Genomic DNA, 27920 nt, shown 5'->3' on the forward strand with positions numbered 1-27920 from the left:
ACACAGTGCTTTTGTTACACCTCCATGGTTTTTCACTTTTGTTCTCTTTACTTGAATGCCTTATCCTACAACTCCTACACCATTCTGCCCTAGAAACACTCCTCCTCATTCACATTTAGGTTTGAGATGGAGCTTCAACACCCACATGACACTGTCTTCAGCTCTCCCAGGTGGACTTTGGTATCCATTCCTGCAGACTCCCACTGCCTCCTTCCTCAGACTTCCACGGTGATCTCATTGTACCATAATTGTTTGCAGGCCTATTTCCATGAGAAAGGGGGCTGTAGTTCTTCATTGCTTTGAATACAGTGAATTACTGCATTAATGATGTTGCAATATCAGTGGAGAAACATACAAAGATATACACAATTAGTGAAGGACAGAATAATTTTTTACGTGCAAGCATGTTGCCTATCTTTTGAAGCCTGGCCCAAGTTCTGGAACTTCCATGGAGTTTTTCCCGACACTTCCAGTCCTCATCTGTGCCATTGCTGATGACATCTGGAATGGCACTTTGTAATACATTGTCCTATATCATTCTTATTTCATTTCTAATGCTGTTTTCCCAACAAGAGAGAAAATCCCTTGAGAATAAGGATCACCTTACTTTTCATAGAACTTTATATGCTGTTGGGTATATTTAATAGGTGTGTGTATGTATATTATATATATATATATATATACACACACACATATATACATATAAAATATACATATATACATACAGATATACATATATACATATAAAATGTACAAATATATGTATATATGAATATTATATGTAAATTTTATATGTATATTTGTATATTTTGTATATATTTGTCTATTTGTATGCAGGTATATACATAATCATATATTATAATGCATATAGTTATGTGTATATATATATATATATATACACACATAATCTGTTCCTCAAGGCACCAGAACAGCAACAGGCATGTGGTCTCCTCAAGGCAACAGAATGCTGACTGACATTATTATTATGCCAGGACAGTTCTGGATAACAGTGCTGAAACTATCAACCTGGAACTTTATAACTGCAACAAAAAGCTCAGGTAGAATGTCCAGAGCTATTCTAGGGATACATAAGCACAGTAATTTTCCAATAACCACAATTAATAACCTTCAGCTTACTGTTGGTATTCGCAGGAATTCTCTCTCCATAAGAAACAGTTTTTACACACACAAGAAAGCAAACCTTAGGTGGGTGAGGACAATGTTTCTTTCCTTTACTTCTTCCCTGTCTTTTCTATTTTTCTTATTCCCTCTCTGATACCATCCTTGCCTCTGGTTTCGGTAAAAGGTGAGAAATTTAAACCAAGGCTTTTATCCTAGTGCAGAGAATTCTCAATCTGTCTGTCTGTGGTTGCTTTAAAGATGTACAGTCTTCATCCCTACCTACGTAGCTCACTGGACTCTTACCCTCTCAAATAACCCCAGTGTCTCCTTTTCCACCTATTGATGAAATATAAAGAAGTTTTATAGGCACACTCTAAAGGTCCTCCGACAATAATTAAACACCAAAAATAGTCTTTCTTCATCATCTAAGTGCCTGTATGTGCTTGTTTTGCACCATCTCTCCCGATATCCCCAGCCTCATATACACACTCTGCACAAGCTGGGATGGAATGGTGGTTTTATGGAGAGCTGGGACTTTGGGTAAGAAGAAAATAATTTCCAGGTGGCTGAGTACTACCTAGGAAAATTTTCCCTACTAACCTTGACACTGTTACTTCCCCTGCTTACTGGCAAAATCTCTCTTCCCCACCTAATAGTTCAAGTTTTCTATTTACTCCTTCCATGCCCATGCATGAGGGCTACCCAAGAACAAAAGCAAGCACATGGGTGGTCCATGTGATACCAAGCATGAGGTGAATAGGTGGGGAATCAGTCAGTCAACAAGTACTTTTAAATACCTGTTATGTGTTCAACTTGTTTTTGGTTGGTCTGATAGCTGCAGAAGGATGAGATATAATATTCATGCAAAAAGCCAACACACAGTATTGAAAACCTACTGGGGCCAGTCACTGCCCTTTAGAATCTCAGAGGCTGATGGAAAAGACTCCAAGGGAGGTAAACACAGGATATACAGAGGAAGGGACAAAAACAATAAAGACCAACTCTGGTTAGAAAACAGTTCATCACTTCTGTATGGCCATTCGTAAGAGAGAGAACTAACGTTCATGGTGGTCAGAGGGGGCATCATGGATGCTGTGGAGTAGACAGTTGGTTGTCACCAACCCCTGTTAGTAAAGAAAGGTTTTATAGAAAAGGTGCTTTTATTATATTTATTTATTTGTTTATTTATTTTGAGACAGAGTCTTTCTGTGTCACCCAGGCTGGAGTGCAGTGGCACGATCTGGGCTCACTGCAACCTCCACCTTCCAGGTTCAAGCGATTCTTCTGCCTCAGCCTCCTGAGTAATGGGGACTACAGGCATGCATCACCACACCCGGCTAATTTTTGTATTTTTAGTAGAGATGGGGTTTCACCATGATAGCCAGGCTGGTCTCGAACTCCTGACTTCAGGTGATCCACCCATCTTGGCTTCCCAAAGTGCTGGGATTACAGGCATGAGCTACCGCACCCAGCCAGAAAAGGTGCTTTTGAAAATAAGGTCTTTTCACAGCCAGGAGGAACTATAATGGTGTGAAAATTAAATGTAATATACTGGATGGGATCCAGAGACAGAAAAACAGCATTAGTTAAAAATCTAAATAAACTACAGATGTAAGTTAACAATAATGTGTCAATATTGATTCATTCATTGTAAGAAATGTGCCATACTAATGTAAGCTAGCAATAAGAGGGAAACTGGGTACAGGATGTATGGGAAGTCTCTATACGACCTGGTCAATGTTTTTATAAATCTAAAACTATTCTGAAAACTAAAATCTGTTTGTTTTTTTTAAAAAAAAAAAAAAAAAAGAAGAAGAAGAAGAAGAAAATGGTCAAGCAGCCTACAGAATATTCCTGGCAGGGGGACATGAAGGAGTCAGTTTGACAGTGACCCTTTTTTAAAAGAAGTGACTTTGTTGTTAAATGCCATGTTTGTGGCTTGATTATCAATTCCTATAGCGATGCAGAGTTCTTGCTTGCTTTTCCGTGGTTGATTTTTGGCAGGCGGCAGCAGCATTTGTGCACTGATTATAATTTCAAGATGCATTGTCAGTAACCAGGGTGTATAATGGATCTTCATCTCTAATTACTTTTCTCTCCACAGGTGTCTGGAAAGGGTCCAGATGGGAATGCACACAGCCTCCGCTTTGAAGGGATGGAGAGGCAGTACGCATCCTTACCCAGGTAGGTCACATAGGGGTCTCCCATCTCCAGCTCACCCACAAATGAAGTCTTTAGAGAAGTCTACATGAAGAAGAAATCTGGCTTTGAAATAGGGTATATGTTATAGTTTTGCCTTACTGCCGTCTGCTGCAGCCCTAGTTCCATCTTCACAAATGTGCTAATAATTGAAACACTTGTGGGTTATTTTTAAGGGGAGAAAATAGTATATCATTGCAATTGAACATGTCAGCAAGAATATTGGATACTAAATGGAAATCCTAAGCCATTGCTATAAAAATGGTATCGAACATCCTGTACCAAGCTTAGAGACAATAAAATAGTAAATCCTCTGTCCTGGGAGTTACCCATGAGAATGGCAGACCAATCTTAAGCTTAGAGTTTCATGTGGGTGTTAAGAAGCAGGAGAGAAATGTGAACTTGGGAAGGTGTTTTTGTCTGATTTAGAATCTGACCTTGTTCTCAAGGCAATAAGCAAATATTGCTGAGCGGCGCAGACCCTGTGGGGGAAAGGAACAACTGTGTGGGAGAAGTTTGCTTGGCCACCCTGGCCTAATGTGATCCACTCATGCTATAACTAGACACCTGGTCTAGAGAAATGAGATACAGCTCTCAAAAGCTTGTGCTGTTATTGGTGAGATGAAGAGTAATTTTAGTCTGCCATCAGTAGCAAATGACAAAGAAGAAGTTTTCCAAGAGTACATGCAGTCCAGCTATGATGGGAGTTAGGTGAGGTGAGAGTGTGAGAATTAGTGGGGTCTAAAACAAAAACAAAGAAAGGTTAAAGCCAGGCAGAAAGTTGCAATGTTTTCAAATATCACCTTTTAAGAGGGTGGGAGAAAGACCCCAAGTAGAGCTTCTTTTTCATCAAAGCTGAGCTGTTAAAGTGCCAAGTCAGAGACGGAGTGACTGACATTGCATGTTGACTGTACCTCTGTGTGTGATTTTGCAAAATGAACACCCTGAACATTACAATGGGCAAAGCCAAAGTGACCATCTGCTCTTATAAATAGTTTGTTATTTTCAAAAATAATAAAATCAAAAATCTAGCAGAGAAGCATTTTTATCCTGATTAGGCAGGACACCCAAAATACAGTATTTTTAAAGCTTTTATAAAGTTTTATTTATCTTCCTGTTTTCTTTTCTTTAATAGATGTTGCCTAATAAGTTTTTCTCATTTGTGATTAGCTTCCTGTTTCTATTTTCCTTGGCTTAGTACAATTGGCCCTCAATATCTATGGGTTTCACATCCATGGATTCAGTCAACCTCAGATCAAAAATATCCAAGAAAAAAAAGAGAGTCACAATGGTACCGATCATGTACAGACTTTTTTTCCTTGTCATTATTCTGTAAATAGTACAGTATAACAACTGTTTACATAGCCTTTACATTGTACCCAGTATTATAAAGAATCTAGAAGTGATATAATGTGCATGGGAAGATGTGCACAGGTTATATAGTAATATGATTCCATTTTGTATCAAGGAATTGAGCATCTGTGGATTCTAGTATCTGAGGTGGGGTGGGGGGCGGTCCTAGAACCATTCCCAAAACCAAGGGATGAGTATATTTTGTTTCATTTTAAAAATGGAAGTAGTTTCCAAAAATTTTGTTTTACATATAAGATTTCTGGCTTTCACTGTTGAAGTATATGGAAATTGTGGTTAAGGCAGATGGAAAATAGAATGTTCTTATGAGAGGGGGGTCAAAAAAAGGAAAATTGGAAACAGTTTATTATATTCCCGACCAATCTGCACTCAGAGTCCAGAAATGGAGTTTTGGTACAAATCAAAAGGACAGAAATAGCATTTAAAATTCTATAAATTTCACTCATTCATTCATTCACCATGTATCTGGTGATCACCAGGCCCTGAGAATATGGAAGCTGGAGGCACAGTCTCAGTCCATCCTGAGAACTCTTCTGCTTAGAAAAGGAGTCAAGCAAATCAGCCTTTTACGGTAGTGCAACCAATGCTTCTATTCATAATCATTAACGTAAAGTCTTCTGAAATTCCAGCTCTTGTTTTCACTAATAATCCCTGAAATGCTCAATCATGGCTGACTCTAAACAAGTCTGTTTTAGGATTAAATAGTGTGGTGTGGGTTTACTGACAAAGGTAATGCATTTATGCCGCTTATGGCTCTTTATGAATGTGTGAAGGGACAAGGTTCTGCCATCCCCAGAATAAAACTGTAGCTGAAAGGGAAGCATCTCAAACCGGAAATAATTTTGGCAAAATGTTCACTCACCCACATACACAATGGTAGGAACGATTATAGTTGCACGTGCAAACAGACCTTTGCAGCTACCCAGCAACCAGAGGCAGCCATGATGGAGAATAAATAGGGCTCAGACAAATGCAAGGGGGAACCCTGGAAGTGGCTTTTAAAGGGGGACGCTGCATCTCAACATCTAAAGAGGTGATGCAAAGCTCCCTCCCAGGCATTGCACGCTAGTCCATGGGTAGGGGGCTCCAAATTAAACTAACGAGATGCAGAAAGCAGAGGCCAGGGACGCACTGCTGGCTTCTGAAAAGGTATGCAGATGCTTCTCTGAGTGCCAGTGACATTTACCCTGGTTTTCTTGTCTTTCCCCTGGAGATTTCACTGTCCACTTAATTGAATCACACCAGCTCCACTGCTGTCTCCTTTTGCCAGGAGAGTGAGGCGAGCACATCTCCGTAGGCACCAGATCCCTCTTCATCATAGAGGCAGGGAGCTTTGAAATATTCATGGAGCTAAATTTTTAATTAAAAATAGGAATAAATCCATCTATAAGTCAGTGGCCAACCTTATAGGGAACTTAATATGCTACTGACTGATTGGGTTCCTGTGTTGTTTGTGTATTGCCTCATGGTCCTTTTTAGGAACAATTCAGTAACACTGATTTCCATGCCAAATTTGGAGCCATCGACACAGAGAGAAAATGCCCCACAGTGCGTGGAGTAGATGAGGCGCTCTGGTCAAGGGGCATCCCCCAGTGCTTCCATGGAACTCTGTCATCTTTAAAGCAGGCCCATGCAGCCCACTGCCAGGCTAAATGACACATCACAAAATAAAGGCAGAGTGCTGGCCAGCACAGGAAAAAGATAACTCCCAGCACTCGGTAGTTATGAGGTTGCCTAAGGCTAAGGGCTAAGGGATGTTAAGTGTTATTGTTAAGCAATGTTAAATCTTCTGCCTCCTAAGAAAAATGACTGTACTTCTTTTCTCCTGAGGGTGCTGTTTTAGAAAGCGGAGTATGGCTGTAATACAACCTCGTTAGTAAACACCAGACCTGTACCGGGGCCAATGTTTTACCAGCCTGAACAGCGCTCAGTTTTCTTGGTAGTAAACAGAACAAAATCAGCATTCCCTTATTCTTGCCTGACACAAATTATTACTCACCCTAGGTGAGTAGGGAAGTGGCTGTTTCCTAGGTTGCTATGATGTGCGAACATCGATGTATGTGTTTTTGCAAACGGCTCCTTTTTCACTCAGCCTACCAGCCCCTCGCAACTCTCCCAGGCCCCATTCTGATTCCGCAGGCCTCCTTGCAGTCAGTCCCTTCAGCAGTGAACTCTCCACCCTTCCCATCTCAAGCCTCCATCACTCCACCTGGCCCATCCCTGGCCCCATGGGATCCCATTATCCTCCTCTCTGCAGATGGCTCCGTGCATCAGCGCATGATGTTGCTCTTCCGGGCTTATAATCATGTGTGGAGTCCTAAGGAGTGAGCAAAAGGCACTGCAGCTCTTCTGTGGTCCTACGTGCATGGGCGGCGAAAGGTTGCTAGAGAGACTCGTAAAACTGCATTCATGGGTTCCACTACAAAATTCACATTAGGCAGCGCCAGCTGGGTCCCTGCTGCCGTCCAGCATTTTTTGTAGTCATGTTGTCAACTCCCCTGACTATCCCACAGTGGCCATTCCAACCCTTTCTACTCCTGTTAAGTTCTATGAAGATGACTAAACTCCCCAAGCCCAGTCTCTGGAGGTGACCTCACTTCCTTTCCTTTACGACCTTGAGGCATTCAACGTTAGCCCCTCAACTTCTGCTCCTGCAGCTCAGACTTCTGCATCTTCGCTCAAACACGCTTCCCAAGGGGATGCACGGAGGGCCTGGGCTCAGAGTCGGGCCGTGATTGTAGCCCCAGCTTCATCACTTACCACCTGTGTGGCCTTGGGCAGTGATGGAATTGCTCCAGGCCCTGTTTTGTAATCTGCAAATTGGGGATGATACTAGAGCCTCGGGATAGTGCTGGTATGAGTATTAAAATACAGTAATACAAGGAAAACCCTCAGTGAAGAGCCTGCATAGTGCATTGAAGGATTTTTTATTGTTAGCTCTTTTTTATTTTATCTCTGGGGAAGAAGTGTGCCTTCCTGTAATGAGGCAAACCCACACACCAGAGCTCCTTCTCCCTGGCTTCTTGGGGACCTTGAGCCACCAACTACCCTCTCTCGGCAGCACCTTTAATCCCCTTGCCAGTTGCTTTCCTCTCCTGCCTACTGTTGTAGAGGCACAACCTCAGCGGCATGGTTTGCCAGGAGTCCCCACTGTGTGGAGGACAGGAAGCAGCCCCTGCATGGGAATACGCTGGGAGACTCACTGAAGCTGCAGGATTCACCAGCTCAGGCAAGGCCAGGGATCTGGATGGCCAAGAGCAAGAGAACACAGCAAACTACTGTGATGTGAGCAAGAAGCTGAGCTAATGGGCATGACAGGAGAAGCAGTGCTAAGGAGAGGGAGTTTATGACAGATACAGGGTGCTGACTCGGCTCTAGGCAAGAGGCCAGGGCTCTTGTCCAGCAAGACTTGGGTGCAGGAGTAGGCATTGCTCCAGTGGTGGAGGCCATACCCAGGACAAGATAACCAGCAAGGTGGAGCATGATGCTTTAGCTCCTAGGGTGGACGTGGCGTGACAGCAGCACCCTATTTGCTAGTGGGAGAGATCCAGAGATACTGCTAAGATATTCCTGTTATCTCGGGACTGGGCAGTGCTGAACATTCAACTACCAGGACTTATGCCTGAGCAGGACGTGGGTGGCAGGACGACCCCATTAAGTTGACTCTTGTATGTCAGAAAAAAAGAAAGACCTTTGCTCTCAACCGTCCTTTTCCCATATTTCCACTCAACCCACACACACTGTGGCCTCTTGTCCCAGGCTTCTGACCACACCACTGATACTTCCACCAGATTCTACTTCCCGCCTTTTGCTCCACGTGGGTTCTCTCTGTGCCGTCTCCTCCATTCCTGCCAATTCAGTGCCCATCTCTATGATAATTCCAAAAGTACCTGCCTAACCTTTATATCCCACTGTTGTGACTCCCGTTACAGCTGCATCTTTGATAAACCCCTCCTTCTGCCTCCAAGATGCCTCAGAGGCCCCCTGCCAAAATCCATGCCATCTCCCCTGGCTCTTCTTCCCTTAAACTTCCATAACATCCGGTTAGCACCTTTCCAGTGCCCTAAAAACACCCTGAATTAGGTTATCATTCTCTGCTGCCCCTGTTCACCACATTGGACTATAAATTCCTTGAAATAAGGGACTTTGTTTTACGCCCATCACTTGTTACACCCACCACCAAAACCTAACATAGGGCCATGTATATAGTAGTCTTAATACATTGCTCTACAGATGAGAATAGCTTTTTGGTTTTTGTTTTGTCTCCTCCACCACTGAAGCAATACCTCCTCCTGCACCCAAGTCTTGCTGGACAGTCTGGTCTCATCTGTTGCCCAGGCTTGAGTACAGTGGTTCAATCTCGGCTCAGTGCAACCTCTGCCTCCAGAGCTCAAGCATTTTCCCACCTCTAACTCCAGAGTAGCTGAGACTACAAGCACGTACCACCACTGGTACCCAGCTAAATTTTACATTTTTTGTAAAGACAGGATTTTGCCAAGTTGCCAAGGCTGGTCTCGAACTCCTGAGCTCAAGCAAGCAACTTGCCTCAGCCCCCACAAAGTGCTGGGATTATAGGCATAAGCCACTGCACCTAGCCAAGAATAGATTTTTGTTATATACAAGGAATTTATGGGAAAGAAATCCTCTGAAGCTTTTTTGACAGTTTGTTTTAGAGTGCTGTTTTCCAATATAAGTAATGATTTTTCATGAGGACGTATCTTTTCTCTGAAATCAATAGATGTCCAGACTTTTTTTTTTTGAGACGGAGTCTCACTGTGTCACCTAGGCTGGAGTGCAATGATGCTATCTCAGCTCACTGCAACATGCGCCTTCTGGGTACAAGCGATTCTCCTGCCTCAGCCTCCCAAGCAGCTAGGATTACAGGTACCCACCACCACACCCGGCTTGTGTTTTTAGTAGAGATGGGGTTTCACCATGTTGGCCAGGCTGGTCTCGAACTCCTGACCTCAAGTGATCTGCCCAACTCCACCTCCCAAAGTGCTGGGATTACACTGCTCCTGGCCCAGACTTGTAAATAGTTCATCCTTAGTGACCACTTACTATGTACAAGGCACAGTTCTAAATGCTTTGCATCTACTGACTGACAATGCTCACAGCAACCCTGTGACTCAGCAGCAACCTGTTAATTATCCCCATTTCATAGGGAAGGTCACAGACGGAGAGAGAGGTTAAATAAACTTGCCCAAGTTCAACAGCTAAAATGTGGCAGAGCTGGGATTTGAACCCAAACAGTCAGGCTGTGAGTATTTTCATTTTAACCACTTTGGCTAATGTTATGAAGCTCAGAGTTAGATCTATACTCTACACCTATCATATTCCCTTAAATTATTTGCTCACCTGTTTGTATTTCTCACTAAAATATAAGTGCCTTTGAGGACAGGGACTGTGTCTTCCTCATCTTTGTATATGACACAGAACATTCCTAATATACAGGTTAAGTAATGCCTTTCAACCGTCTCTGTAATGCTGTCATAAAATCAATTCTTTTTTCCATTCCCTTGGGTCCTTTGTTTGAAATATGAACAGTTTAATGTGTAATTGCTAGATGAACATTAAGCAATATACTTTGCCTACCAAAAAGAGGATACTGTTTTGTTAGAACGCTCCTGAGAGTTGAAAAAACAGTGTCTGCAAATTGGTACTTTAGTTCTTGAAGACTAAGAATAATATATCCCCAGAAGAAAAAAGATGACAATAAATTTCCTGGTGGGGTGCTGCCTGAGCGCTCCTGTGGAGAGAAAGACTCCCTCTCCTGAGGCTGATGAGGGACAAAGGCCTGCTCGGGCCACATTCGCCTCCAGTCCCCAATATTGCTCTAAGCCATATTACGTAAGTTACTTGGGAGGGGAAAAAAAAAGGTCTCAAGCAGCTTTCAACTTGGCTGTGCGATAGAAAGCAATATACTAGAGCTGAGTTTGGATAGAAAGAGCAACTTTAGAAGGAGCAAACAGCGAATGCTTGCTTCCTAGGAACACGTAAGAAATTTGCTTTCTAAATACATTCCTGGTGTTTTTGCATTAGGTACGACTGTGTTCATATCAGAAGAAATACGCCATAAGAGCATGCTTCCACTCGAACGTTTCAGTTGGTTCATTGTACTGCCCTCAGTCTACTTGTCTGCTTATGCCCATCAGGGAGATCTAATCACAGTGCACGGCTAACTTTGAAACTTGCAACAAGCATGCTGTCTGCTATCTTTGGTCATCCCAAAAGTATTTTGTCTAGGTGTCCTTGACATCCTTTTCTGTCATTTACCTCACTTTTTAAAGATGCTCTCCCTCTCAGATTTCTCTTGTTCTCTCCTCCAGTGAACTTCTGCTTCAGTCACCGCTATTGAGTTTTCCTTTGTTGGCGTTGCATTATTCTATTGCACCCACTAAACCACTGGTGGTGACATTCAAATTCTGCCAATTTCTAGCAGTATAGTACTGGGCTTTGGCTGAAGCGAACCTAGGTAGTAATCCAGTGAGTTCAATGAAAAGTTGAGCAATCAAAACATTAAGTATGTAGCTGTGTGAGTGCTTGTCTGGGTGCGGGCAGAGGTTTTACCCTCTGGGTCTGTAAAAGTTGACAAAGTCTCCATGCTGCCCAGCTGAGTACTTCTCTGTGTGACAAGGCCAGCTTGTCAAATAAGATGCTTCATGAGCATATAATACATGTACTGCTCCCTGCAGTCATGCCGGTGGTTGGAATGTTCTACCAGAGTTTGAGGCTGTCACACTTCATTTATTAATAGACACATGAATAATGGCCAGTGGCTTTGACACTTTCCTGGTGGTGCAACCGTATCTGAAGTCTTCCTCACTGTGAAAAGCCACCTTGCAGTGTTTGTCCCTAAATTGCTGCTCTGACTTTGCAGGAATACTAAGATGACCTGAAGAACTTATCTAGATTATATCTTTCGCATCTGCATATGATGGGGTTTACTGCCTTTGAAGACCAGTGAAGCTCTTTTATCACACCAAATTAAGCTCTGTCATCCTTTTTCCTAAGATTCCCTATGCTGAAAATATAGTCTCTACTTCCTCTTCCCAGTAGAATCAGCTGCCTGTTTGAACAACCCCGATACTACCTCAGTCTTAATGCCGAGGACAAAATGATGAATTAGCAGCAACTTAATTCCTTGAGAGATTAAGATGTCTCCATTGTCAACTCAAACTTCCTGCCTGAAAATGCAGAAAGCCCTAGCATGTAATATCACTTTAAGATGCCAAACAGCTGAGATCAGGGGGTTAATGCTACTGCCATATCATTTTTATGTCAGTTCCTCAGATAAAAGTCCATTTTAATCAAACTTTTCATCATTTCCTTGTAGCCAATATATCCTTGATTCCAGTTAGAATATTTGATATTAATTATTCAGTCGAAGGCCTCCATTATGAGTTTGGTTAGAATATTACTGATTTAAAACATGTTAAGACCCATTACAGTAGTGATGTCCCCAAAGTAGTCGTAACTGAATCTTGATGAACCACATACATTAAACTGTATAGGTTTTTACTTTTTCTCTCATTTTCCATGGAAAATTCCACACTGCTACACATTTGTTGGCTAAGTACTCTTTCGAGAGGAAGAGTATGTGCCTGCTCTTTCAAGATTGCCAAATCCAACATTACCTTGGACATGAAATCTATTAAGCTTGGTAAGCTGACTTGCATGTTTTCCCTGCTGCACATATTAAAGGGAGTTTTAGCATTTATTTCCTACTTCTCCAGCCAAAAGAAAAGAAGGCTGTTTTGTGCCTAGACATCTGCTTAGAGTATTGCTCTATATCTCATTTCTCATAATCTTTGGTAGTTCTTGATGTTTTCCTATCTTATTGCCATTCCACCATCTGCCTCCAAATGCTCATTGCTCTGGAATGATGGTGGTGATTTTCTTGACAGTGCTGCACCATTTTGCATGATGCACCCTGTCACTCTGTAGCTACCTCCTCCTGTCTTGTCTATGACTCCAGCCATTTGCACTGTCCCTTGATTCAGGTTCCTGGGTTTGCTGCATATATGGATCCTAGTATCAACCTACTATAGGCAGAGACACTATGAATAAACGAAGTGTATTAATTTATTATAACATCTGATTTGCATGTTTGTGAGGCCTGTGCTTTATGATTATTTAAAATGGCATTATATCACTGAAACACATAAGCATCTTGGATAAAAAGTTAGTGCTTCGCCAAATGCATGAACACATGATATTATTCAACAGGAATAATTAACAGTAAAATCTCTAGGTTTATTTTCCATTTTTATATACCAAGATCTGCATGCAAATTGTTTCAGATGTCCTGTTTATTCCTAAACTAGTTAATTGTATTTAAAAAGAAAATAAAGCTAAGAACAATTAAGGCAAGGCAGGGGTTGTAAAACGCATTGCATGCCTGCTATGTCTGTGTGTTTTGCCTGCCCTGTCTCATTTCACCCTCACCGTCCAGCTGGGTAGGAGTCATATGATGCTCCTTTAATAAAAGAAAAAATTCATCCTCAAAGTCACAGAATCAGAATCAGAATTCAAACCCAGGACTCTCTGGTTTCCAAGGCCTGTTTAATTTCACTTAAACCCAAACAACTAACATTGGCAAGTTAAGGAGAGGTTGGAATACTTACATCAACTTTTTTCATAAGTAATGTGCGTTCATGAGATGGGAGATATTATAGACCATATGACTAATAGCCCGTGTTCATTGTGAACATCCTTTAAAGTTCCAGGCAAAATAGAAAATGTCAAAACCTACAGGTTTTTTTAAAAAAGTAATAAAATACAAGAAAATAGTAGGGAATTTATGAGAAATAAAGAAAAGCATTTTTGAATCACACAGTTTTTATTCTTGTATTACTATGATAAGTTTTCCCAAAGTAGAAACAAGATAGCTGCCTTTTCCTTACAATTATTCTGTCCCTGTTGGGAACATCAATAGAAATGTGAGTGGTGCCCCCCAGGGCTGCATAGGCCATGTGTGTGGACCAGGTCCCCAGCCCCTAGATTGCACTCCATTCCACTCCTCCACAGAGCACTCAGAACAGGGCAAGGGGAAGGAGTTCACATTTGTTGAGCCCATATTATGCTCCAAGAACTCTGGCGAGTACTTTAAATATGTCATCTCATTTATTTCCTGTAACAATCCTGATAGAAACATTATCATCCCTATTTTATGTATGAAGAAACTGAGGCTGGGAGATGCAAAGAGGTGTGGCTAAGATTGCAGGCAGAGCAAGTGGCAGGTTTTGGAGTCAGCTCAGTACTTTCCACCTCTGAAATCTCTGGGCATTCTACTGCATCAAGGTGTTTGGTACTAGGCTGGTTGTAAACAGGTAGGAGAGACACATCACATGACCATCCTTTCCCAAGGCAGCCCTCACTGCTCTGATCCCACCCTAAATCACTGCGGTACATACTAAAATGAGCATTTCAATGAATAAACCTTTAATAGGCATTCAGAGTGACTAAGAACAGCAACCACTGAACCACAGAACTCCCCTTAACAAATTTAAACACCCACTTCCTTCCAGCCAAAATATTTTTCAAATGGTGCTTTTTTTCTTAAAGACTGCCTCTGTGTTATGCTAGTGAGTTAAATATATATACATATAAACCCGTTGGTTCCACTTCAGCAATTTTTGTAGCCAGGAAACTATTGTTGGTTCTTTCACAGTGTAGTTCTGGCACATCCTTAGGGTACATGGCTGAAACGCAAATGCCAGACAACTGCAGAAGCATTTCTTCTGCTGACTGCTGCTTCAAGTCCAGAGAAGAGAGCTTTGGCAGTCAGTTACCATGGTGGTGCCACTCGAGCCCATCTGTGCCCTGGATCTCATGTGACACAAGCCCCACGACCTCAGTCATTGTGCCAGGAAACACCTTGGTCCAGCTCCATTATTTCCAGCAAAGGCAAACATTTGTGGTACAAATGTGAGAGGGGTTGGTACAAAAACAGTAGCCTCCAGAACATGTTCCTGCCTCTATTCCAAGTCTTTAATTAAGCCTAGACTGAAATGGCCAGGGCCTGTCTCAATAGAGGGTTGCCCCACTCTGCAATCAGAACTGACCCTTATGGCCAAACATGGAATGACATGTTAAATAGGTAGGAACCTGGCAATTCTCACTGGCCTTTTCTTCACCAACAGTACGCTCTGGGGCATCATTAGTACCCTTTCAACTTGGTCATTGCTTGAAAGTGAAGACAGGTTGGTGACTGCTCAGATGATACTTCTGCCCACTAACTGCTTATATGCGGCTGAGGCAAACACAGATCCATTACCAGAAATGATAGTGTCTGACAGCCCAGGTTTTACAAGGCACTGGAAAGAGCTGTAATTGTTATAGCAGAGGTTTAAGATGGAAAATAAGCATGTTGAGCTACTTTGAAAAGGCATTTGCCACAGGGAAGTTTTTTTCCTGGAAACATCATGTAAAATCAGGATGGAGTTGGTACCAGGCTTCTTGGTCACTTTCCATTGATATGTCGGTGCCTTTGACAATTTATGTTAAATGTGCAACAGACACCCTTTTACAGCTTTGTCCAACATCAAAATCAGGTCCATGTATAAGACAGACTTTCTAGCCAGTGTTTTCTATGAGTGATTTCTGGATGTGCTGTTTGTAACGTGGCCAAGATAATGTGATGACCGCCGTCTGTGGGTTGGTTATAGACAAGTCACTCATATCACCATGTTGTCAACAACTTGAATTCCTCGGTTTGCCCTGTTTCTGGTTACTTCTTTCTTACCTAATTACACAAGTAAAACAGTTCAGTCAGAGCAATGTGCGCAACTTTATCAGCCTAAACATTTGGGCTAGGAAAGTCATCTACTCTCCTTATTCTTGTGTTTATCAACTATTTATTCCTCATCTACTAAGTGCAATACACTCTGTAGGCCCTGAGGATACCATGATAAGCCCCACAGACACAGTTTCTGTCCTGTGAAGTTTATAATCTAGTGGAGAAGATAGTGATTAAGCAGTCACAAAGAAAACATAAAATTGCAACTCTACCCATTACAAAAAAAGGAGAGATATGTGAGTCAAGAAAACAGAATGGGAAATTGTACCAGATCAAGAAGGGAGGGAGACATGAGTTATGATCTGAAGGAGGTTTGAGACCATAAATAAGAAATATTCCAGAAAGAGAACAGCATGTGCAGAGTCCTTGTATAGGAGAACATGTAATGAACAGAGACTAAAAGAAAGCTGTGTGACTGGAACAAGGACTGTGGAGGTTGAACAGGAAAGGGAGGTAGTAGTCAGACCATGAGTGGTCAAGTGAAGGACATCTAAACTTACTCAAAGACTAGAAACTTTTGCTGGGTTTTGAGCAGAAAGACGATGTGGCTTCTGAATTTTTGATCCAGAATGTTTTTCTAGCTGCAAGGTAGAGAATCGTCTGTAGGGATGCTGGAGGGAAAGCAGACTAGCCAGAGCTTTTTGCTGTCGTTCCAGGGACAGATGTTGATAGTGTGTACAAGGGTGATGGTGATTATAGCAGAACTGGAGAAAAGTGGAAAGAGCTGATGAACCTTGATGATGGGGATTGCATGTGGGCGTTTCAAGGGTAAGTGAAGCCAGGTGTTAAGAATGGATCCACACACAGCAGCATGGGTGCTGGTCCCACTCCCCAGGACAGAAGGCAAAGAGAAGACTAGGTTGGGGAGAGGGAGAGACCATGATTAAGCTTTGGGATATGTTAGATTTGAGGTACCCTTTAGACTTCCAGAAGAAGACCACTGAAATGTGCTCTAGAGATGTCTCAACATGGATGGGAATTGCAGTGGCTGATCCAGGATATTAGACAAATGTGTATTCATGAAAACGGAGCGAAAGACCCCAGTACATATCAAGGGTGACGATGTAATAAACCACAGAGTCTCATGCTCAGAAAGTACAAATAAAGGCAGGTTGACAGTGCAGACTGCAAAAACCTGGGCATCCTTCTGTGGCTGTGACGTGTCTTCACTGTTTATGTTGACAGCAAAGGCTTATCTATCACTGTCTATGTAATTTCATTCTGGAAATGATGTTTTTCTCAAGTAAGAAGAATTGGTGACTTAATGTCATCTGGCATTCTGTGACTAAGCATAGCTCTGACTCCATGAAGCATATGCATGAGGGTAAGAAGAAACAGTGGAAACCGTTTTGGTATCTGTACTGAGCTTATAAAACAGAATATCTTTGTTCAGAAATATGCACTAAAATATTAAAGGGTAAAGAGGAACAAGTATCCAATTTACTCTCAAATGGCTCAGGAAATATCAGTATATATATTTAATAATATGTGTATGTATATATGTGTGGCGAGAAAGGGGAGATAGAGTGGAAGGGAACAGAATGGAAAAAAATAATGAATGGGACAAAATGTAAAGCATTAATGAATTTGGATAAAGGATATAGAGAATTCCTTGTACTATTATTGCACTAACAATAGTAATAACAAGGAATAGTAGACATTCTCATAATTTTCTAGTGTAAATTCAAAAGTAAAAAAAGGCCTTATTTTGGCGTCTTAGGCTGGGCTTCTCCCCACCCTCAAGAAATAGACTCTGAGACAGGGATTTGAGCACAAGTGATTTTATTTGGGAAGTGATCCCAACAAGCATTGGAAGCGGAATGAGGAAAGGAAGGGAAGAACCCAGTACAGAGCACATTAATGAGCAAATCACCACTGCAGACAAGAGAGGAGGAGGACTGTCAATTCTGCTGGGGTCTTCTGAAGATGGCAGGGAAGACACTCACACCTTGCCCCACCTGGGGGCAAGAATGTTGAGGTACTTAACTTTTGGTCCCGTTTGTCATTGGTTGAGGGTTGCTCCTAAGATATCAATTCCCCAGCACTTCTTCCTGTTCAGTGCACTGGTGACAAAAGCCCTAAGCCAGGAAGCACAGCTACTTGGATAAGGACTGTAGTGGACAGCCCTGCTGAAGTGATGGGTGTAGGGGGAGTCTGCTGCCACAATTAAGGAAGCGTGAAGGCCCAGGGTCAACGTGGATCCCCGTCTTGGTTCCCTTTCATGAGAGAAAACATATGAGATTAGTAAGCTGCCCCAGGTAATCCTGATGCCTTCCCTTTATTATTGGAATAGGTGCTTTGTGAATTGGTCATGTCTTGTATGGAACACAATGAATACCAACAGCATCAGCAGAGCAACCCAAGAGAATAACCCTAGAGGAATGTATTTCTGACTTCTCTTTGTTTCACTCAAATATGCAATGTATCAAAATGATGTAAGGCCTTTGACAAGTTCATTTTCTGTCAAGCCCATGCTCAGAACATCACTGAAATACAGCAGCACCTCTGGGACACTCCTGGGATTAGGAGAGCCTCTGGAAAATGAAAGTTGGTACTGAGGTGTCTGACTCAGAAATGCCCATTAATGAACAAGAGTGGTTCGAGTGTGTGCAGTGACTTTACCTAGGATTGTGGCTGTAAACACAGGCAAAGTAAAGTTCTACATGGATTTCTACACGCTATCTTTGCTCCATTAAGAACAGTAAAAACTTGGGCACATTCAGGGATGTGTCCTCTGGCCCTGGTCATGTGTCTTCCGTGGTCTCCACAGTCTCACATTAGCATCAGGCTTTATGCTAAGACACTAGTGTTGTATCTGTGAAGCCTGTAAAGCAGGATCAATCACATCCAGTTATATTAAGATGCTTGGGCTCATCTTCTTAGAACAAAAAGTATGTGTCATAAGTCAAACAGGCTACAGGATAAATTCCTCGCATGTAATTACCAGGTCAAAGAATGTGAATATTTTTAAAGTTCCAGATATGTATTGCCAGATTGACCTCCAAAAAGGTTGTACCAATTTAAACCCCCACCAGCATGGAGTATAAATCATTTTTGAAAACCTATGTCAATTTAATAGGTTAAAAAGTAGCGATTATGATCACAAACTGGTTTAATTTGTAATTCCTTTACTCTTGGCGACATTTAATTTTTCTCATATTTATTAGAATCATTTTTTTTTTAGTTTGTTGTAGCTTATCTGTTGGCATGTCATTTCTGTCCAGGTGTTTATCTTTGTCCTCTTGATTTCCTAGAGCCTTTCATATATTAAGAGCAGTAACACTCTGACATATTTAAAATTATTTTAGTTTAACTTAAGCTATCTTTATGGTCATAGAAATTTATAATTTTTAAATGTTAAATCTTTAATCTTTTGCCTTACGATTTTTTGCTTTTATATGCAAAAGGTTATCTCATGAAATATCCATATTTTCTTCTAATTATTTTATTATGTCATTTATTTTGGCACTTCTACAGCAGGGACGCCTTGAACATACGTGTCATTTTAAGTAGTAATGTGATTTTGTGATATAGTTTCGAGCAATGTCAACTGACTGTGATGTTGTTACAACTGTAAAAAAATACATGGTGGTCTAGACACTCAAGCTCAATGGCTTCCAATATTATAGAAGATGCCTGTGCAGTTCACTGGCACACATCAAGTAAATTTGATTTACATCTTGCTCTCACTGATATTATGCCCTGTGTCAGGATACTGAGTCTCCTGAAGCATTTTGACCTGGGTTCTTGGAATGTGATACAGCACCAGGCATTCAGTGTCCTGGGACTAGTCAAGATCATCCAAATGGGCTTTTTTCTCAAAGTGGTACTTCCTCTTGCAAAGTATGTGCTCTTCTCCTTGATGCTCTGCCAGCTGTCAGGAGCCTCTGCGGCGTGAGAAGGCAAGCCCGTGGAGCTGACACACACGCCCCCATCTCCTGGAGCATGCCCTCCTGTGTTCCTCAGATCTAGGAGATCAGAACTTTAAGTGTGCTCCTCAGAGACACCATTTATAACACTGAGAGTTGCTTTTTAATTTCTGTGATAAAAAGATACGGCTTTGCTGGAAGGAGACTTGAGAATGTGTGTCAATTTGGCTAAGCCAAAAGGAACTATGAAAGGAGGGGTTCTTAATCTGGGGTCTATGCATATCTAATTTGATACTGATTGGTTTCAGGGGATCCTCAAATTCTCTGAAATTATATGCCAAATTTTTATGAATAGTATTTTGTACATATTCCTGGGGAAAAGGGTGAGTGAGAATTTTGTGACCCAATAAAATGAAAACTTACTGTATTAAGGGATTTACTGTAAACCCTTCTTAAAAGCGTCATTTTTAAAAATCCTTACATTATAGTTCCTATGTGGCTGGTATTTTTCTTAACAGAATAGCAATGCATTCACAGAGATTACTTCATTTGTAAAAATTTATGAGAAGAAAACACCCATGCAGTAGTTTATTGTGTGAAGAGTGTCTTCAATATCATAGTGAATGTAATACTTTTAGCAAGAAACCTTATTATGGTCCAATTTTGAGCTCCACACAGCATAGTGTGTATACATATTTCCATTCTGGATGCAGCCTTTTGGTCTGCTTTTAAAGAGAACGAAACCTTCCCAGCACAGAAATCCCAGAAAGCAGGTTGAATGGCATCAAACTCATCCTCCTCACCCCCGCCCATTGCACCAGCGGTGTGAAATGCAGAATCTGCTTAAGTTTTAGAGGCCAGATGTGTGTGTTCGCCAGTGCTACCTAAAGAAGGATTTACACATTCTGCTATCTTCCCAGCTTTGGAAAAATAACATCCTGTTCTCATCCCCAGAAAGTAGAGAGGAAGAGGAAGCACTCATGAGAATAAGCAGACAACAAGCATCATCACAGCCAAAAGTACTATGCCGATCCCACCGTAAATTATAACAGCATAAAACCACAGGAAATTCAAAGGAAGTAAAATATTAAACCATAGCCATTTCACCATATATAATTTAGATAAATAATCCATTTGCTGTATGTAGGATATTGGAATATAGCTTTTCATATGCCACTGGCAACAGTTTATATTTGAAAAGCATAGAGATATTAGTTGCTGGTGGAGGGCAAATGTGTTTTATTCATTCTTATTCTTAACAGCCAAATGTCCTCAAATAAAATACTGATCAATGGCTAAAAATTTAAGGGCTGCTATATCTTTGTCTCATAATATGGATTTGTGGCCTAATCTAGCCCTTTCTTGACCTTTTTGCCTAATGGTGGGATATTAATAAGTGAAAGATGGTTACATAAAACATCCTCTGAATGTGAATTTTTTTTTAATATATGAGTAATTTCAGGTGGCTGAAGATGGAATGAGCTAACCTGAAAGTAACAAGCTGCTCACTGTCTTGACCAAATTAGGCTTAATGCTGAAAGGCATTCTTACTTAAGAAGTCAAGAAGGCCAGGGGTCAAGCCGTCAGGCCATGGAGTGCAGCTGTTGGACCACCTTTTGCAGTCTCCAAGGGAGCAAGCAAAGAAAATCCAGCAAAGAAAATATCTCAAAGAATCAACAGGGAGAGTAAAACAAAAATAACCAGATGTCCCAGAAGACTCTGTTGGTATTATGAAGAAGGCTAGAGCAGGACGAACAGGGTTTGGATTTTAACAACCTTACTAATAAAAGTCACTTGGCTCTCCATCGAGAAGAGCAGTTGGTACAATATGGAAAGGTTTTAAAGACCATTAATTTCTTGAAATGAAACAGCTGGCCTTATTGGCTATTAAATAATGAGCCAGATTCTCCCCAGTGCCTAAGTCACTCTCTGGTAGTAAATTAGGCATTTAGGGAGGCACATTAACTCTTTAAGAAGATTAGAGTTCGATTTAGTGCACTTTATGCATAGGAAGAAAGTTACAGGGAATCTGGCTGAAGCTGAGCAGAGAAAGGATGGAGATAAGGTAGACTCAGATGAAAGAAACTAAACTCATGATTTGTGTTAACTGGGCTGCTCAGGTGAGCACAGGGAATTTGAGAAGTTGAGCTGTTGAGTTATGTTCTGAGGTTGTATGCACATGAAGGTAGAGGGAGTTGAGTCTTCATTTATTGATTCATTCATTCAGTAAACTTTTACATAAATAATACTATGTAGCTGGCACTAAGGAAGTATTCTTCCATAAAACACAGTCTTTGTCTCTAGGGATTTTCAGTCTCTGGTATCTTGGGTAGGGAGTAGAGGAATGACAAATTATAGATTATTTCAATCAAGTAGAATAAGTGCTAAAATTTTATATGCATAAATGGAATTTGAAGTGAAGAAGTGGCAAGATGTGCAGCACTTTGTACAACATGCTAAGGAGTTTGACTCTACCCAGAAGGCCTCAGGGCATTAAAGGTATTTAAAGAAAGGAATGGTGTAATCAGATTTGCATTGTAGAGAAAGCCCCTTGATAATTTTATGGAGAATAAATTGGAGAGACAAGACTAGAATCAGGAAGGACACTGTGAAACTATTTATGTGGTCCCTACAAAAGATGCTGAGAGCCTGAAATGAGGATGTAAGTGGGTGTATTAGTTTGTTCTCATGCTGCTAATAAAGACATACCCAAGCCTGAGTCATTTCTAAGGGAAAAAAGTTTAATTGAGTCACAGTTTAGCATGGCTAGAGAGGCCTCAGGAAACTTACAATCATGGTGGAAGGGGAAGCAAAACATTCTTCTTAACATGGCAGCAGCAAGAAGTGAAGAGCAAAGCAGGGGAAAAGTCCCTTATAAAACCATCAGATCTCATGAGAACTCACTCACTATCATGAAAACAGCATGGAGGTAACCACCCACATGATTCGACTACCTCCCACAGGTTCCATCCCATGAGATGCAGGCATAATGGAAGCTATACTTCAAGATGAGATTTGGGTGTGGACACAAAACAAAGCTATATCAATGGGGAAGGGCAGGAAGGGAAGAGAGGCCTGTGAAAGAGGTGAGCTAACCTGTTTGATGGCCAATTAAATGTGGGCATCAAGGGAAAGACTGGTGCCAGAGATAACTCTGAAACCCGGGCTAGAACAACTGGGTGGCTGGAGGTTCCGTTGTCCTCATAGATCAGGAAGGATGGGTGTATGGCTGAGTGGAAAGGCAGAGTGGTGACAATTCTGGGCTCATAGAGCACAGTTCCAATGGATGGCACATGGAGAACTAGAAGTCATCCATGGCAACTACCTCATAAGATTTGAAAAATATATATGAAAAGGAAAGAGAGATTTATAAAACTACATAATTCCCAGAATTTAAACTGAATCCCTAGAACAGTATTTTGCTTTGTTTGTTTTTATTGCCAAAGGAAAGGATTTCAAAGATGCAGATGTCTCCAAACTGAGGTTCTATCATTGATCACCATTACAAGTATTAAATTGATGGAAAAGAAACTGGAAAAAGTACTCTCTTAAAAAGCCAACGTTTTTTAACCAGGAATATCTATAGTTAATAAAACATCAATCATTGATATGAATATCAGGATATTTATACCCTGTGTAAGAAGTAAAAAACTGCACAGGCTGCATACTAGACAAGTTAACAGTTCTTCCTCTGTCAGCACTTAAAATCCATACCGTGGCGTCTCTCTATGGTGTGGGGTGAAACGTGCCAACAAATTGACTTAGATGATGTCAGTATCTGAAAATATGGAAGAAATTATATATTGGAAGAAAAAGAAGAAATTCTTGTATATTAAAAGGTGTTGACAACTTCACCACAGAAAAGCAAAAATGTCCTAAAGATAAAACACTTATTTCAAAATTTTAGAAACCACAATTACAATTTTATATACTGTGTGCAGCAAAAGTCATTTTTGAAAAAACATTGAAATCAAAGTTTAGTAAACCAGTAACCTTGTGGCAACTTCCTGGTGAGAACCTCATTCTTCAGGAATGTGAAAAGCATAAAATTAAAAGGGCGGAAAGTTCATAGATTGCCTAAAGGTAATTTACCACAGACAGACAATGAACAAGACAAAGCATGTCACCTAATGTTATTTGCAAGTCATGATGTCATCCCAGTACCAATTGCATCATGGTTCCAGGAAGGGATTTCCAGGTAGATGGCCATGAACTGCTCCAGCTATGCCCATGTAAGCACTGTTATTTACAGGCTGCAGCTGGATGTGTTTGTTAACAGGCATCCGCCATGCATTGTAGTGACAAAGGCTCCTCTAGAATAATCCCAGAAAGATCTATACCAACAATGTGTGTTTGTGTCATTTCTAGCAGTAAAACCCCCATTTTCTAGCATGTACGGTAATCAGTAAAGACTCACTGACTTAGCACTCCAACAGGGGGCAACTTCACATCATTTTAACATGCTGCCTGAACAGTTACCAGGAGACAAAGCCTTTCCTTACACAGTTACAGATAGAGTTTAAAAATGAGAATTTCTGGGCTAAGATGCATGTGAGAATGTCTTATTCTTTTCTGAGTTGATAAGGAGATAGGGCAAGAAGGTGAGGAGACATGGGAACTTAAAGAAGCTGCAATTGGGAAGTCACTGAGGAGGAAAGAAAGAAAGAAGGGAAAGGGACAGGGAAAGGGGCCATACCAAAGACAGGATTTACAGACTGGAAGCCTAGAAGCTATGGCTTCGTCTGTCCTGCACAGAAAGGTTCATTGTGTCCTTTGTCAGGGACCCATCTCATAAGTTCCCTTAGTGGATGAGAAGAGAAAGCCATTGCTACCCCTTTAACTCTTTGTTGGCTCTAGCAGAGCAAGGCATCATCCATGTCAAAATACATTATATACACACACACACACACACACACACACACACATATATATAATTTACATATTTTTATGTAATGTATATATATTATACACACACACACACATATATGTATAAAATATACATAGATACACATACATACAAAGTGTTTTAGAGTTTCAGGTTCACACCAAATTTGAGAAGAAGGTACAGCAATTTCTCATAAACCTCCCACCCCAACACATGCGTAACTTCCCTCATTACCAACATTCCCCACCACAGGGGTAGAACTGTTACAGCTGATGATGCTGCACTGACACATCATAATCACCCAAAGCCTGTGGTTTATATTAGGGCTCTCTCGGTATTGTTCCTTCTATGGGTTTGGGCAAACATATAATGACATGTATGTATCATTATAGTATCATACAGAGTATTTTTACTGCCCTAAAAATCTTAAGTGCTCTTCCTAGTACTACCCTACTCCCCACCCTTACCCCTAGCAACTACTGATCTTTTAGCTATCTTTATAGTTCTAACTTTTAGAATGTCATGTAGTTGGAATTATACAGTATGTAGCCTTTTCAGATTGGCTTCTTTCACCTCATAATATGCATTTTAAGTTTCTTCCATGCTTTTTCATGGCTTAGTAGCTAATTTCTTTCTAAGGCTGAATAATATTCTAGTGTCTGGTTGTAGCACAGTTGATTCATGTGCCTACTTGTGAAAGGACATCTTGGTTGCCTCAAAGTTTTGACAATTATAAATAAAGATGCTGTAAACACCTATGGGCAGGTTTTTTTGTGGACATAAGTTTTCAGCTCCTTTGGGTAAATACCAAGGAATGTGATTGCTGGATCAAGTGGTGAGACAATGCCTAGTTTTGCAGGAAAGCCCCAAACCGTCTTCCAAAGTGGCTGTACCATTTTGAATTCCCAAAAACAATGAGTAAGAGTTCCTGTTGCTCCACATCCTTGTCAGCATTTGATGTTGTCAGTATTTCTAATTGTGGCCATCCTAATAGGTATGTAGTGGTATTTCATTGTTGTTTTAATTACCATTTCCTTGATGACATATGATGTGGAGTACCTTTTCATATACTTATTTGTCATATGTATATCTTTGATGAGGTATCTGTTAAGGTTTTTGGCCCAGTTTGTAATTGAGTTTGTTTGTTTTCTTATTGTTGACTTTTCACATTTCTTTGTATATTTTGATAACAGTCCTTTATCAGATGTGTCTTTTGCAACTATATTCTGCCAATTGGTAGCTTCTTTTTTCATTCTCTTTTCACTATCTTGCAGAACAGAAGTTTTCAATTTTAATGAAGTTCAGCTTTTTTTTTTTTTCACAGATTGTCACTTTGATGTATCTAAAAAGTCATCCCCATACCCAAGGTCATCTAGATTTTCTCCTATTTTATCTTCTAGGAGTTTTATGGTTTCACCTTTTACATTTAGATCTGTGAGTCATTTTGAGTAAATTTTTGTAAAGGGTGTAAGGCCTATGTATAGATTCCTTTTTTGCATGTGAATGTCCACTTGTTCCAGCATCATTTGTTGATAAGACGATCTCTTCTCCATTGATTGCCTTTAGTGCTTTGTCAAAGGTCATTTGACTATACTAAAATGGGTCTATTTCTGGACTTCCTATTCTGTTCCATTGGTCTGTTTGTGTGTTCTTTCACTGATACCACAGCATCATGATTACTGTAGCTTTACAGTAAATCTTAGTTGGCTATTATCAGTTCTCAAAGTTTATTTTTCTCCTTCAATAGTTGGTTTACTCTTGGTGTTTTCCCTCAGCATATAAACTTTAGAATCAGTTGGTAAATATCCACAAAGGCTTTTCTGTGTTTTTGATTGGGATTGCATTGAATCTGTGGATCTATTTGGGAAGAACTGACATTTTGAGAGTGTTGAATCTTCCATCTATAAACATGTAGTATCTCTCCATTAATTTAGGTCTTCTTTGATTTCTTTCAGCAGAATTTCATAATTTTCCTTAGATCTTATAAATATTTTGTTAGATTTATACCTAAATATTTCATTTTTGAGGGGTGCTTATATAAATGGTATTGTGTTTCTAATTTTAATTCCACTTGCTCATTACTGGTATATAGGAAAGTGACTGACTTTTGTAAAGTAATCCTGTCTTCTGAAACCTTGCTATAATTGCATATTAGTTCCAAGAAGGTTTTTTTTTTTTTTTTNTTTTTTTTTTTTTGTCATTTCTTTCAAATTTTCTACCAAGGTGATCATGTCACCTGCAAATGAAGACAGTTGTTTTATTTTTGATCTGTATACCTTCTATTTCTTTTTCTTGTCTTAGTGCATTAACTAGGACTTAAGTACCTTTTTTAGTATCCTGTTTGCTGTTTCAAAAAGCAACCAAATGAAAGCAATGTCCATCAGGGCCAAGGGAAGCAAGCATTTGAGGAAAATATTTTTCTTTATTTTTTAACCTTAAAAATGTGGTAGGAAATGGAAAAATATTTTAAATAATTCAGAGGATTTGATGCACTGTGGCTGACAGGTGAATTATAAAAGAGAAAGCAAATGTACATGGATTTCATATTCAAATCCCATATGGGCCAAACCGTCAAATGGAAAATAAAAAGCAAAGAATAAAAGTAGAGTAAATAGGTAACATGTATTTAAATATTTTACAAGGATAGCTTAAAATGAATTACGCTTGCAATGTTTTTTCCTATTCCTGTGATGACAAACACAGTGAAAATATTTTTTTAAAGGAATCTTTACTTATATTAACAGTTCTCCAAAAGTGTTCAAGTCTCCCAGCTCTCATCAGATAGTTCAATGCAGTTGGTTTTCAAGGCTGCCAAAGTAACTTCCTATTTGGCCTATCTTGTAGATTGGTTCAGAACTACCCATTGCTGTCCAAAGAAAGTTGTTTCTTTATTTTATGAACTCTTCTATGACATTTATTGCCAGATCATTGATAAAAATAACGCTGATGGAAAGCAGTTTAGGCTGCAGGTATATACCTAATTTTTCTGCTTTGGTGGAGTCAATGTAGAGGTCACCTCACTGGATTGGCTCTGTATCAATGTGTATCCACTCTTTAGCTACTTGTAGCCTGTCTCTCAACATGGATATTCACAAGGGCCCTGCTCATTGGCCCCTGAGCAACCACTCTTCCACTGATAAGCTAAAACATCTGCCCCAGAAATTGATTTTGCCACAAACTCCACACCTCTCACTATCCTCTCTTTACATTGACAAATGTTACCAGTGCATTAGATCAGGTAAGCTTCCGTGTGTCAATTCCAAATAACAAAGTGGTAGCTAGAGTTTCATTAATATCAATGATGTTAAGAGATGGCCCTTACCCTATTCTTTCTGGTTGGGAAAAGTTTGTTTTTTCTGGTTGGAAGATGAGTTTAAAATGCATTTTAATATTTGTCATCCAAAGCAAGAGTTTTATATCCGTTGTCAATTCTATAACCATGCACATCTAAAGAACAAGATCCCTCCCAAAAAAAGAAAGACCATTCTCTTGCACGTGTTTGTGACGTTTAGGAAGTTACAACAGACACGTCATCTATAACCCAACAATCATCTTGGCACCTGTACAGAAAGCTGTAGTTAAATTCTTAGCAAAGTACACAAGCAGATGAAGGTATATCTACTCTGAAACATAAATAAAGCGTGTACCCTTACAAGATAAACTAATGTAACCC

The 27920-nt window shown here is 40.4% G+C and overlaps 1 protein-coding gene across 1 annotated transcript in view; it reads left to right on the forward strand.

Annotated features, from left to right (window-relative positions):
* PARD3B (par-3 family cell polarity regulator beta) overlaps positions 1-27920 on the forward strand; it is a 1123121-nt gene that overhangs the window by 1026220 nt on the left and 68981 nt on the right. Inside the window, exon 22 of the mRNA XM_017536909.2 lies at positions 3227-3306. Within this exon, the coding sequence (XP_017392398.1) occupies positions 3227-3306 (80 nt within the window). The remainder of the gene's footprint in view (positions 1-3226; positions 3307-27920) is intronic.

Source organism: Cebus imitator, unplaced genomic scaffold (assembly GCF_001604975.1).
Source record: "Cebus imitator isolate Cc_AM_T3 unplaced genomic scaffold, Cebus_imitator-1.0 Scaffold101, whole genome shotgun sequence".
Taxonomy (NCBI): domain Eukaryota; kingdom Metazoa; phylum Chordata; class Mammalia; order Primates; family Cebidae; genus Cebus; species Cebus imitator.